We start from the raw sequence: 15,292 nt of genomic DNA, 5'->3' as shown, positions 1-15,292 counted from the left end.
ATTCATCACTTTTGAACATTATTTCAGTTATTATTTAACCCTACTAGGTTCTATGCTAATTAAACAGTCACATCCATACTTGAGTAAAAAAATTCACTTAGAAACAAAACTTCTGCTTCCTGTGGTATATTTCATTTTATATGAAATATTCATATGTAATAAGCCGCAGATCTGGGAACTTTGCCATCACTATGCTTGCAGCAGCTGTTTAGCTGAGGCATACCAGTTTCCTCTGGTACCTGTACAGCTGTGCTTTCTTCTCAGCACAGAAAGTAATAAACTTAACATTTCATCTTGCATTTCTATTTGAGTTTTTGTTTTATTTCTGTTATATCTATTAGCAGCTAAGTTGAAATAAACACAGCACCTGAGTTGCATACAATTTGCAGAAAGTCTTAAACACCAGCAATTAATAACTCTGTGTCAAAGCAGCCCAGATAAACCCTCTACTCAGTTCTCAAACAAATTGTTAATGCAGGATTTAGAATAGCCCAGCTCATTAAATTACCCAAAAATTCAATCAATTTTGTATCAGATATTAATTGTCTATTTCTGTTTAACACCAACTTGAAATATGCTCTACAAGTAATTTCTTCCTTCCTCAGTCTTTCAAAGCTGATGAGACTGAAAAATCTGTGGAAATTAATTTATATAGGAAAGAGCTAGTTGCATACTACACACAAACAGACGCAGAGATGATCAATACTTGGTTTTGTTCCAGCTCATCAGAAAGCCTGCACAAGAACACAGGTTTCAAAAAGCTGCATAATGATCTAACAAGTGCTCATGAAAAGCACTATTAGGAGAAAGGCTTCCTTCAAAATGAGTAGGGCTTGTCTAAGTACCACCATATACATTTGTCACTGGATTATATCTTCATCCTGGAATGCAACACCTGCAGTGTTTCTTTCACTCCTAGGCCTTTCTTCCAGTACGCTCCCACCAAATGGTACTAAAGTGTGAGCCAGTAACTACAAACCTCACAGAAATGTATTACTACTAGGAAGTCAGATAATAGAATACTAGAGGTTATGTGGGGAAATGCCCCTACAACAACCACGTTTTTCACCCCATATACTTATTTTTCCATTTCTGGAATTGGCCATTACATTTAGAATTAAGATAACCTGACTTCAAGGGGTAAATAAACAGTGGCTGGTTTAGATTAGGTAGAGATATTCATTGTTTGCATGAAATTATACAAACACACAGAAAAAAATCCTATGAAAAACATTCACATGCTCAAACTTTACATTTTTTATTTTCCACATGAGAAACAGCAGACTGAGAAGGGCAAACTTTAAAATCAACATCCCAGAGATAAATTGGAACCATGAATTTTAAAGGTAAAAACCAATAATTTTTTGCTACTGTTTCTGTTCTGCTAACTCTCTATTTAGAAGCTAGCAGAAATTGGTCATGCCTTAGTAATATAGATTGAAAACTGAAGCATGACCATAGTGGGAAGAACAGAGTACATCCACAAAATATATAGGCAAAAACTTCAACAGTAATCATTTGAATTAATCCATTTATTGCAATAAAATGTTTCAAGCAGCATTTCTACATGTCATTTCAGAGAATAAACATTTTCCTACCTTAGCTCACTTTCTACTCTGAAGCCCTTGCTTCTTGCCAGGTCCATCAAAAACGTCCTTCTGGTCATCCCCATCTTCCTCTGCATAATAAAAATGACAAGCTTATTGAATTTTATTTCGTAACTGTTGGAAAGTTTTGGGCAACACATTCCCTTCTGCCTCTTCCTCTGGGAGACTACAGCTAGAGGTTTGATTCTATCCATGATGCAAGGTAGAAGCGTATTTCACTTTGGTAAAAGGAAACTAGCAAGTTTTCTGCCAGGCAGCAGCTGTATCTAATGTTGCCACCCACTGAAGTCATTTTCCTTTGTTTCCTTTCTGAAATAAAAAACAAATGCTAGGTAAGCAGAAACATTATCTGCTATCACCTAAGACAACTTGCACAGAACTATTCCAATGGCCTTAAAACAGCAATTGACCTGTGAAGTCTTTATCCAAACAATACTGATCACAAAAAAAAAAAACTGTTCAAAATAACAAGCAAGATCTCCCGGTGGTTTAAATGCACAATCCCATCTGTACTGCTTTCAGTGTTCTTCTAAGACTTACTTTTCCAAACAGGAACACTGATTTTTAGTATATAAATAAATTCTTCCTATCATTTCTTATGAGCCATGTCTCAGAATACATCCTAATGACAGTATATAAATGTGTTTTAGAATACAAGTCTGTACACTTTTTATATCTGCAATTAACTCTGATTAAAAAAAATAGAATAGTCTCTTAGGAGAGCAACCAAGTAAACTTTTGAAATGAAATTTACAATAAAATAAATTGCTGCTTTAAAAATAAGGTAATTAAAGGCAAAGAGAAAGCATTAGAAATGAGTTTAAATATAGCTTTGGTACACACTGATGTCACTGTTTTCTACTACCTGATCCGGAATGTATTGCTGCCTATAGCAGGTTCAGTAGAAAAAAATTCCTACCTTTAAGCACCCAGTGACCCTCTAAACACGGAGGAGATTACGGAGGCTATGTATCATCCTGTTCTGGAGGATACAGTATTGGTCATCAGAAAACTTCACTAAAATTTATTGCAGACATGCTTCATCAAGTTGGATCCATTTAGATATGACCCTGAATTTCCATCAGCACAAAGTGAGTGCAAACAACAAAGTTTACAGCATGTGCATCTATTTCAGCACAAAAACTACTTCAGCAGTAAATAGCCCCATTTCTATGTCAACTTCAATTTTTATTTTTAGTGTAGCAGAGAATTTAGATTTTGCCAGTCCTTCAGAATGTGTCAGAAACGTTATATCTTGCAGTTCTCATTGCTGACGTTCAGGAGAGGATGCAAGGTGAAAAATCCTGCCTAAGTCAGATCTATCAACTTTATTTTCAGTCATGTTATCATGGATGGATATAAAACCTGAGTTGTGGAAAAATGACGCAAAACCTGTTTTCTGCAATTATGGCCACAAGTTTAAAATTAAATTATAAAAAGTACTACTGACATTTTCTCAGCCCCACAGCTCATGTTGTTTCAACTGTATTATCACTGATACAAAGAAAAAGTTTTCATCAGAATAATAGACACTAACCATCAAAAATTAATATAGAGCTTTTACCTCTGAGGTCTTCCTGAGGCCATGAAAAAAATATATACATAGTTCTGTACATAGACTGGATTCCATTCATTTCTCTCATTGCCTAAGGATAACCCAGCAGCCGAATTATCTATTTCTCTTTCTGGTTTATAACATTAAGATTGCCAAAATAAATCACTTCAAGGTTATTTTTGAATTATGTGAGATAATTTCATAGGAACTAGAAAATGAACAAGCAGACTTTAAGAGGCTTAAGCAAAAGAATAGCAGCAAGGAAATAAATTAGTAATGATGGGTTCAGCGTTAAGGCTGAGCAATCTATTACAGTTGTTCCATGACTATTTTCTAGAGTACTGATCAACCATTGAACACTGGCCATTTCCCATCTACATCCTTTCTACACTTGGTAAAATACTTTATTTTGAGCCTTACAAGGAATAACATATTTGAGAACAGACTCTTTACATGTGTTAGACAAAGTCTTATTTTATGTTATAATTAATTCAGTGCTCTCAAACATGCAAATCTAATTTCCCCTAGTGCAACATCAAGATGCTCATTGCCAGTGAAACCCTTCTGGCATGAAAAATGTAAGTTATTTTCCTTTGTGTTATAAGTATAACTCTTGAGACAGATTTTCAAGGATATTTAGGTGCAAAAATGATGCAAACAGAGGCCTAATGAGATTTTCAAAATCAAAGTCAGTTAGCATCCAGCTCCTTTGGAAATTTCTGACTTTGAACCTAATGTAAAAAGGTCTTTGTTTAATAAGTACAGCATAATGTCATGGAAATGTCTCTGCCAGTGATGCAATTTTATTAAGCGTATCTTCTAAGATTAACAGGATTTCCATATCCCAGCTGAGCAAATAATCTGCTCTCCTACAACCTTGCATTATATATATATTTATTTTTTTCCAGTAATGCAAAGTAGAACAGGCTTTATGGAAAGAGCAAATACAGCAGAGCGCAGTATTTGCAGAGAGCAGTGCACCTGTTTTTTATGATGTGGCATCCTGTTGCCTGAGTCATGGCACCACACAGAACACTTCACGTTCACTGTGCAGGATCAACGGCCTAAAGCCACAAGCAACACCTCATCCTCACTGCATACGAACAGTGAGCTAAAACCACAAGACCTTTCTCTGTCTCAGCTCAGCTCCTCCAGAATTATGACCTTTACAGTGGTTCATATCCCCGGAGGGAAATGTAGAGCACATTTGCCCTGCTCAGATGTTGCTGCTGGGGATCAATGTTGTGAACTATCACAGGCACAGATTAAGAATGAGCCGTTTCAGTGTGATGCCTGTGCTAGCAGCAGCCAGCCAAGCAGCCTGCGGGCAGTACTTGGTACAGGGCTGGGCCTGAGTTCCCACTTCTGACCTGACTCCAGAGAGAGTTTCTCAAGGGCAGTTTCTGGGAAGCATAGTTCAGCTGCTCTCAATGTCCATACTCACACATGCTTTCACTGCACCTTCCAGATTTCTATCAGATAATCTTCTAGTGCCCTGCTTTCATATGAACTGCTCCGTAAATATTTTATAAATGTTACTAGCCTGTTTTATATAGCTTCCCCATGAAGAGTGAGAAGGGGTGGCAGGTGCTTTTAATGTAGCACTGCAGGTTAGCAACCTTCAAGAAAGCACCTCTTAAGCATCATCAATAAAACTAGAGAAGTGATTGCATACCTTTTTGACTTTTGATTAAACATTGGTTTAATGCTTAAAACTAGAGAAGTGATTGCATACCTTTTTGACTTTTGATTAAACATTGGTTTACTGCTTCATACAGTTGTTTCACAGATTCACTTTATTTTTTTTTTTAGAATCATTGCTAATGATTCTAAAACAGCAGTTTGACACAATGGTGTCTGACATGGAAGTGCATATGAAGCAAAGTTGTGTCACTGAACTTCTCCATGTGGAACAATATTGCACCTATTGACATACTTCGAAGTATATATACTTGAGGTATTCACATCAAAAACTACAAACACCATAACACATCCAGGTGATCAAGAGTTTTGGGAAACTGATGATAGGATCCTTTGAATGTGATTACTTGGCTGTACCATAGTATTTGACATGTAAGATAGGCTTAGGGAGAACATGAATTCTTGAAGTTGCTGCCATCTAATTTATAAGATTTCTCATATACATTGTTAGAATAGCTACTTCTCTCTTCATTTTTTTCCCCATACTGGGAATGAAAACCTGAATGAGAAGAAAGAATTTAGTGACAAAGAAAAACAGTTTTTAAGTACGAAGGGTTTGATAATGACAAGGATATAGGGACATTGCAAGGATGAGTGATAGAGGCAATATCCTAAATAAATATTCTCTAGTAGATACAGCTGAACAAAGTCATATTGTGTAAAAAATATCTTTAGAACATTTGCATTTAATTTACATTTGTGTATACAAAGATAGATGAAGTATTTCTGGGAGAAACGCTAGCAACCATTCATACATATTCACCTTACTACTCACCAGTCAAAACCAAAGACAGCAAAACACAAAACCCACCAGCCATTGTGGTAAGATAAGAGGTTGTTGGGCACACTCCCTGCTGCTCCACAGCAAACCACCACTGCATCACCTCATGTTGCCTCAGCAGCTGCGCTGCCCACAGATATGCTATACAGCACCAACATAAACAAAAGGTGCTACTACATAGAAGGGTGAAATCAGAAACCAGACATTGAGGATCACTGTTTGTTTTAAAGGATTAATGGGAAGAAAAAGTAACTGACAACTTCAGCTATATTCAAATCTATTTGAAGAGTAAGCTGTAGGTTGTTCTCAAGGTTGTGTTATACCACATGGCACAAGTATTCAGAAGACTTATCGAGTAAAAATGGTTACAAAAAATATAGGAACATGACAGTCCAAAAACTAAACTACTCTAAATATCTAGTATGGGCATCCGGTGGAGGTAAAAATACCTTCCTACCACTGTGTTACTCTGGACCCAGTGTTGTTCAGTGAAGAGTTTGAACTTACAGCAGCTCAGTCTATCCATAACATCCCTGAGCCAAAAGAAGGCACTCACTGCACCTGACTTTGAACCACAGAACTTTAAAAACTTGAAAATTCTGGGCAATCAGACCTCTAAGGTAACAGGGGTCAGGGTGCCAGATTAGCCATTAACCCATTTGGTAATGCAGGCAGATAACCAATTTCTGTGCAAATTGAGTCTTTTCAGGCATCGTAAAAGTGTTAAATGTGGGGAGGTAACAGCTGTGTCTGGGCTAACTGTGTCTGCCAGGCTGTCAGACCTGACTCCAAAGAAGCCACCTGGTCTGGTTTTGTGGTCACATGTACAAAAATTTCCCTCTGCAGAACTCTCAGCTGAGCTTTTGCACTTTTATTTAACCAAACTCTTTTCTTCACCCTGTGAAACGACTCCATTATGTTGCCATGTCAAGTTCTCAGGCAAATTTGTGCGTTCACGTTGGCAAGTAGTTTATACTGAATCCAGAAAAATACACATAGTATAGGAGCACAAGCAGATAAACAAAATGTTTTCAGTTCATTTGCTGGGCAATTGCTGAAAGAAGTATGTTTGTACATTGATTGGAAAAGGCAGAGCATATTCCACAAAATGAAAATGAAATGCTTCTCTGTAAATGAAAGTGATTACTCAATCAGAAGTAAAATTCCTTTCATCATTTATCTGAAAAAATTAAATTTCACTTTAGGTTAAACAAAGGGCTTAGCATGAAGTGAAGCCAAGAAACCCAAAGTTGTTTATGTACGCTTTTATCTTTCCCAAATGATCATTTTGATGTAAAATTTAGAGTTACTCTTAAGGCTATTTTTATTTGTAAACTCTACAATACAATAGAATGACAGTAATAATTGGAGGGAAGGGGTAGCAAAGTCCCACACTGTAGCAAGTGAGGATATACCCCAAAACAGAAGCTGTAGATACAGAAACAAAGGAAAAAAAGCTGCTTACCCTGGAAAGACCTCAGGTAAGCATGGATCTCCCACAAAATTTCCTTGCCTCTGCTGCCAACACTTAAATGATGTCTGAGAAGGGGTGGATCCTGACTCCACTCCTTCCAGTCACTCAGGTATATTGCATGCACCTGAGTTCCCCTGGGTTGGCCTTGCCTTCCCACCAGGTGCTCAATCACTGCTTCAAGCTGTGACTTAACATTTGTGCTACAAACTTTTTCATTTAAATTTTTCAAGAACTATTTTTTCAGATTTTTCTGTAGTGTATCGCAGGTTTCAGAACCTCTGCAAAAGCTGGTGCTGCTGTAAAGCTAGAATTCACTAAAAATAAATGCCTCTCCTCCAAAGGATCATTAAAAGACTTAAGTCAGCAGAGAAGTCCTTGCCTTAGCTGCTAAACATTTCAGAAGAAATTCTACTGAATTTAGCAAAACAGTGGTACTGTTGAAGAAAAGTTATTGGGTGTGATGCCCATAAGGATGTCTGGTATTGCTGCTTTATTTCACCTCATTCTGCTGGTGATATTAACTGATTTAAATAATTTTTGTAAAATCTGAGTCAAAAATGAGCATAAGTATTCTCAGAACAAGCAGTAAGACAGAAAAAAAATGGATAAGCCGGGAAGCAACCCAAAACTATCCACAGGTAATTAATATTGGATCTCTGACTTTTGCTAGATTTTCATATCAGCACTGAAAGGAGTGTTTGGAGTGGCAGCTGGGAGCGTTGCTATCTTTTCTTCTCTCTAACATAAGGAAGGTGCAACAATTTCTTTATCTGTGATCTTCATTTTTAATCAATTGTATTTAGTATATCAAGACAACTCATAACGGGATTTACTTGTATTCAGACTGCTGGGGATAATGTATTGTAAGTTATTGATAATGTATTGGTAAGTTCAAGCTCTCAGCAGACGTGCATGTCATATGTGATCCCTTTACCTCCATAAATTTCTGTGCAGCTGGATTGTGGCAAACTTGCAAGCACTGGCAACTATTTATAAAGGCAAGATCATTTTACGAACTATACATTCTATTTCAATCATAGTCTTAGGATATAAATCAGGAATTTATTTACAGAAATTATTATTACTTTGATGTGGAAGGTCATTCTTTGTAATGACTGTAAGTCACTTACAACCTTAACATCTGTAAATTTATAAATCTCTATTTCAAGACTTTGGGAAAAGGCAGAAAAGATGAATATTCTGGTTTCCATGGTAAGTTGTTTCCATCTTTATTTCTGATTTAAGGCCAGGTTCTGTATTATTTCTGCTTCAGAAAGTTTAACTAACCCAAATAGAAGGAAAAAAAACAAATCCTTTTGTGTCAATGTGGGATTCATTTACAAATTTCAAAAGTCTCAATAAGTAAGCAAGAGCTCACTAATCACTAGAGAAGAGTGATGAAAAAAAAATGTTCTTTGTACCTGCTGCCTTGTGCCTGCACACGTATGCATGTTTTATTTCTCCAATGAATGTATGGTTAAAAAATACTTTTCTGTATTGAGTTGGTCAAATGCTTGAAGATGTAGACTTTTAGGATTTAATTGGTACTGCTTCAATGGAGACAACAGCCTGATAATGTCAAGGATTCAGGACAGAAATTTTTTCCTGAGGGATTTGGAGGCTGAAGGTGTACTAATCTGAGACACGTTTTGTTTTATATCCAACTACATGTTACCACAATATCTAAGCAAGAGTATTATACCATGATTTCTTTTATAATGGCTAAACATGTCCCAAGGTTTTTTTAAGAAGTGACAATCAAATTCCTGTCTGATGACTGATATGACCGTTACATGCATCACAGATATGCTGATACTAATCACATCTGTTTAATCTCTCTCTTAGGATTTGTTCTAAGAATAAATTCTTCTGGAAATAATCTCGTACTTTTAACTGAACCTTATATGCCCATTCATTTTGTCCATAAAATGGAAATAAATCAAGCAAAAGACCTGACACTCTTCAGTGTTAGATGGGGCAATATTTTACCCAGCAAATGTTTAAACAATGAACTGAAATAGAACTGTAAACTGAATGATTGGGATCAATTATTTCAGTGCAAAGGGATGATTTTCCTACATGATGATTATTCTGTGCTAAGAACAGCACAGCTAAGTTCCCACATTTTTGCAGTGAATATACAAGACCTGCACTGAAAGTAATGCCTCCTATTTTATTATGTTGGCCCATGTGATGGCAGCAGAGGGCAGTCTGACAAAATGGTGTCTGACAGTGTGTATGAAGCAAAGGTGTGGAATTGAATTCCTCCATGTGGAAAAAACAGCACTCACTGACATCCATCCACCATTGCTAAACATTTATGGAGGTAAAACTGTGGAGATATGGTTAGAGAGCAGGACTGGAAATACTGCTCATCTTGTAACAACCAATATAGATGTGTTAGCTATAGTAGGCCACAAGCCTTGGCAAGAGAAAGTGGGATCCAAAAGAAGGAATGCAAGAGATAAGAGAGTGCTTGGTACAATGTGCTCATTGTACTGTTTTTGTGAATACCATACATACCTGGTTTGTTTTGAACAAAGCACTGATTAAGTAATGTTACTTAGTTATGATTAAATAATATAGCCAAGTTACAGAATATTATTGATGTGCTATTTTTAGCTATAGCAGAAAAGGTATGTAAACTCAGCTGTGTGTTCAGTAATCAGTTTTCCAGCTTCATCAATAAATGGCTTCATGCTTGCATCAAGCTGGAGACCCTGTCTCTTTATCACCACCACCATCACATGGAGCCTTGTGTGAGGGAGGTGGCAATAATCTGCCTAGCTGGCAGATAGACAGCAGATCCAATAAAGCAAAGCTCTGCTGAGAGGAAGCAGGACACGCTGACCAGAGACAACTAATCCCTCTAAAAAAGCAATGAGCTACAGGGGCTGGTTCCCCTGGATTAAGATTTGCTACAGGGAATGGGACAGGCAATGTCCAGACAGGAAAGAGATGCATTTGAACTTAAGCAGAAGCTGCTACAATATCGCGGCAAATCTTTGCCTTCACATGATTTAAAGATCTTACTGAAATGGGTAGCGCTTAAACTTGGGAGTTTCCCAGTCCACAATCTTTACAACAGATTTGTGGGATGAAGTGAGAGTTCCTCTATTACTGTCTTCTGCATAAAATTTCCTACGATAAACTAGCAGTCAGCTGTCACATTAAGCCTTCTTGATACCAATTGTCAGTTAGCAAAAAAAAGTACTATCTTATATCTTGCTTTTAATCTCCACTGTTTTTGTTTTATTTTTCACAGATATCAAAACAAGTCAGTGAACTGCCAGCTACCCTACAGCTGCAAATGTCTTCTGCACGATTGTGTACTGTGGACTAGATTCCTATCTCAGTTACAGTGGTACCTACAAAGCACTCTCAGTAAACAACTATCAACTATCTATGGTTAATTTACAGGTAGAACATATGTTAGTGCATAAATATGGGAAAGAAATCTGTAAATTTCTGTATGTAGATATCCCCAGATTTATCCTTAATACACTGGCCATCCAGTCAAACAAAGATAAAATATTCAGATATCTTTCCAAGTGACCTAAAATCACCATTCTGTGCATGCAAACTAATTTAACTGTTCTGGTTCAGTAGGGCACTTACAGGTTGATTTTATATATACACAGCATGACTTGATAATTCTGAGTTTAAAGCTGTGAAGTCTTCTCTCAGGAAATAGATTGTCATGGCCAGTAAGAATTGAAAGGATTACCTACATTCAGCTCATGCTTTCAGTATTTCTATTCTCGATTTTTAACACCACAACATAGTTGTTAAGTACTCCCCCTTACGGTCAGTTACAGCATGGCACTGTAATGCTTTGTATTTCTCTTGATTAATCTCTAACTGTACCTCAGAGTAACATCAGAGTTTAGCTAGGCCTATACCATTGCAACTCATCCTAGAAAGAGTTTCAATGAGTCAATATGTGATAGCAGATATTTACATCCACAAATTGTCTGCAATCGCAGATTATTATGTATTATTTTGCTCTGAAATATATTCTTGATCACCACTATATTTCAGAAATAAATATAATGAATACTCTTATTAAATCAGAGGTGGCTGACCAAAGTCTTTCTCGGGATTTATTCTGGACTATAACTACATATCTGCAATGTTGATAGATTCTTTGATGCTGACATTATGTATTTCAGACTGCATTTGTTAGTTTTATGAGAAACAAATGTAGCACAGTTAAATATCTTTAAAGTTGTATACAATAAGTGTTCCTGAAGAAAAGCTAACACACATACACAGTCACAGACATTTACCCTTATCTTAAGGAGTATCTTCACTGATGAGAAAAATTTCAGTCTGAGTTCACAACTCCCCTTCAAATAAATTATTTTATTTAAAAGACTACTTACATAGCACATAGAATGGATTTTCAACATCACTGTACTACTCCTTTAGAATAAAGCTTTAGTATGATCAGCTAAACTAGGATAAAAGCCTTTCAACGTAAAATTATTTTCACTATTCAGAAAGTCTTCTGATGTTCCTATCTTTATCATGGCACTGACATAAGACAGGATATCTCACCTGCTGTAACCAACTCAGTGTATTCCTCAGTGTAGTCTGTGTTGCATCGTAGAGCAGGGATATTGGAACACACATTCAAAATCAGTTCAGGGAACACTTTCTATGTTCTACAATGTACCCATCACGTTTCAGAAGAAGGAAAAAAGTATACGTAGACATCCATATCTGAAATGATATTCAGTAAGTGAAATCTGTAGTTACCATCAAACCATTCTTCTTGTTAGCTCCAACTCTGAATCTCAAAACACGCTGAAAAGCATTCATTAAACAGCAATGTTAATTGCACCTTTCTGCTCTTGGTCCAGCAAAGCACTCTGCTCCCTTGCAAAGTCTTCAGAATTCAGTTCGTAACTTCAAAGAAAGGCAATCACTAACTCTTCCCAGAAGACATTGTAATGTTAAACAAAGCACATTAAGAATTAAGATCATCTCTGTAAATAAATATCAGTTCATTTAAGTTCTGCTTCCTGATGTTTAACTGGGTAGTTTTGGGGTTATTTTGATAAAACAGTTTGCTAAAGTCATCCTTTCTGTTAAGGCTTTTATCTTTGCTTACTCAGTTTATAAGGAAGAGAGGTTTTTTCAGTGATGGATTTGCAATGTAGATCTTGAAAAAAATAATGAGATTAATAATTGTCTGTAAGTGTATTTTAAGAGAGAATGCAATATATACAAATATATATATATTTAGAACACTTATCAGAAAACTCAAAGTGTGCAAACAATCCCATAGATACTATCCACTGGGGAATTAGGCAAAAACCGCCTAAGTTCCCCTTAGAAAAGTTAAGCTTCAACAGCAATATTCCCATAGGTCATTGGATAAATAGCTTCTAATATAATTTTTTCCTAATACAATTTTAATCTCCTTTGGGAGCTTAAGAGAGAATCTAAAAAAACTGTTATTTACATGTTCATTTAAGGGTGTACAAAAATCTAACAGTGCTTCAGAGGGTGAACTCTATTCAAGCAGCTGACTTTGCTTTCCACGTTTTCAAACTAAGACAGACCTGCAAAACAAATTATTTCATTAGGTATATATTTTATTAATAGATCTAAAGAATCTGGCTACTTTCTCAAGTAGGGAGGCTTATTCCTGCCAAGTTTTTCCAGCTATAATATTCTAAATATCCATGAAATACACTCTCCAACTTTAAATTCTTCTACTGCAATGAATCTATCTAATAACACTTAGAAATTTTATATGAAATGCTACCTTTCTACTTTGCACTTTTTAATATTGCATTTGAACAGTCTACTATTTTAGGATTAATACTCTCAAATTAATCTATACATTGCCACACAGAAAGATATTAAGAACATTCTAGAATTGGAGTTAAGTAGGAGTAAACTGGAGAAGTTTGTTCTTATCAGTTAGTAGTAGTACAGACAAGGGTGTTTGTGCTAGGGGACTGAATGCGGTAAATACAAAGGCTCAGAGTTTTAGATGAGGCAGAAAGTAACTTCTGCCTAATTCTTTCTCTCCTTAGCAGTTTGTCTGTGATAGTAATCAAATTATGATGTTTCTGATCACTGAAGAGAGAGAACCACCTCCCAGACCCAGATAGGTTTACAGTATAAGGGCAGAGAATTCAACAAACTCAGAAAAATAAGGAAGCCAAAAGACAATCTTTATGTCTATGTTGCTTTACCTCACTCACCCAGAAAGCCACAGCCACACCTGAACAGAAATGGTGCAGTTTGCCCTACTTTCATTTCAAAAAGGCTCTTGATAAGAACCTATGTGTGCTCACTGGAATACAAATAGGAAACCTGAAGGTGATTAATCTGAGAGAAACTCCCTTAGGAAGTACTGCATCCCTGCTGGCCTAGCTCTCCCTCTGTCCTGCCCTTGCAGTGCTGACTTGGGTTTTACACCCTGTGAAAGACAGTGAGAGGTAAGAGCTGATTGCAACATGTCTGTGGCGAGAATAGGAAACATTATTTACAGCATCTTGAGCTTCCTGAGCTTGGTCAATCCAGAGTAGACTCTCTACTGATTCCTTTTCTATGCAAAGCAGTTTTCACCACCATAGTCTTCCCACGTTCCAATTTAAGCACTGCTTGGGCCTGCATTTATTTATCAAGATTTGCTTTGTGGAAAAAAGTGGGGGGAAAAAAAAAACAGTAAGGAAGTAAACTACCTAATAAACAAGTGTTTTTATTTATTTATTTATTTTGCTTTCCAGACATAATCTCAGAAACTATTTGGTTGTTAGAAACAACACGTTACTGAGCTTTCTTTAAAAATAGAAACAAGAACATGACTCAAGGAACTGATGTAAGCCTTTTGCACATTGTCAGAAGAGATACAAAAGCTGACAGGTTAAGTAAGATTGACAGCATCATCTCAGTGCTGTGATAAGGAGTACATGCTGTGATTCAGTGCTCACTGTACACGATAAAATTACTCCTATGCCTCTAAATCAAATTAAACTAAAATCAGGAATCCAAGTCAACAGATAGAAGGAAAGATGAACTACAGTTAAGAGCGACCATTTTACAAAGACATTAAATGATCTGTCATCATTGATAAACGATGGGCCATTCCATTTTGTGTTGCTGGTACAGGTATATAGGGCTGGTGTATGCCCCAAGAGCTGTACTTCCCTTTTTTCCATTCACACCTGCAGCACATTAAATGCTTTGGTACTGAACTGAGGCACAGCTAACTGAAAGGTGAGAATTGCAAGAGAATTCAATTGTTTGCTATAGTCTGCCAGAGACTGGAGAGGTACAAAATCATAAACAGGAATAACAGATGATGCACATGACAGTGGAAAAGACATGGCAAATGAGGCATGGGATGTTGTGCAGCATGAGTAAACTACAGAGGATTGAATGTATTAGTTTCAACTGATTTGTAACTTCTGACCTCAGAAGATAATCACATCATTGTCAAATCTTACTGCTCTGAAGGTCAATGCTGAAGTTTTAATCAGCCTGACATTTATTGTGGGAAAAAAAAAATTAATGTTAAGTGCTCATTTCATCTCTTTTTAATAACAAAGGAATGAGCTCATGAAGGTTACACATAAACAACTCTCTCTGACTTTTCACAAACTGCTTGATCCAAAATAGTCAGACTTCACTTTATCAGGAAAGTAGGTAACATTATCAAAATTCCATTAACATCATGCATCCAATCAATTTTTTAAAACAGGCACAGATTTCTGATGTAGGGGCCTGCTTTTGAGTATTTTCAAAAACATAAAACTAGTAATTTTTTTATAAATTAGAACAGTGGACAAAACCTAGATTCATTTCTTCTCTTTCTCACTTTATATGGTTAAGATCATAGAAATCTGAGACACCACTTAAGGAAAACAGCTTCTATTCCCATCAGTATGAAGTGCCTTGTAAAACTCAGTAATGCAATCCCATGTGCATGAAGAGTCAAAAACAAGGGAAAAACTGGCCAATAATCATAATTGCCTGATTCGACCTGAGCATTAGCTCATCTTTCCATTTAGTCTGACCAAACAGTAATATTTTTGAATACACTGATATTATTTAAAATCATTTCTTTATAATACAGATTTTAAAATATAGATTTTCGGCTCTTGTACTGATTTCATGGCAGGTCTTCAGTGCATACAGGGTCAACCTTTTGT

The 15,292-nt window shown here is 36.4% G+C and overlaps 1 protein-coding gene across 1 annotated transcript in view; it reads right to left on the bottom strand.

Moving 5' to 3' along the window:
- The window catches only part of DNTT (DNA nucleotidylexotransferase), a 74,428-nt gene extending 72,627 nt beyond the window's left edge, over window positions 1-1,801 (bottom strand). The window contains exon 1 of the mRNA XM_065746734.1: window positions 1,599-1,801. Within this exon, the coding sequence (XP_065602806.1) occupies window positions 1,599-1,801 (203 nt within the window). The remainder of the gene's footprint in view (window positions 1-1,598) is intronic.
- Between the last annotated feature and the right edge of the window lie 13,491 nt (window positions 1,802-15,292).

The sequence above is a fragment of the Cyrtonyx montezumae genome, unplaced genomic scaffold (genome assembly GCF_038088225.1).
Source record: "Cyrtonyx montezumae isolate F1298 unplaced genomic scaffold, pur_monq_1.0 scaffold_4, whole genome shotgun sequence".
Lineage (NCBI taxonomy): Eukaryota > Metazoa > Chordata > Aves > Galliformes > Odontophoridae > Cyrtonyx > Cyrtonyx montezumae.
Note: the sequence above shows the minus strand (reverse complement) of the source record. Positions and strands in the feature narration are given on the sequence as shown.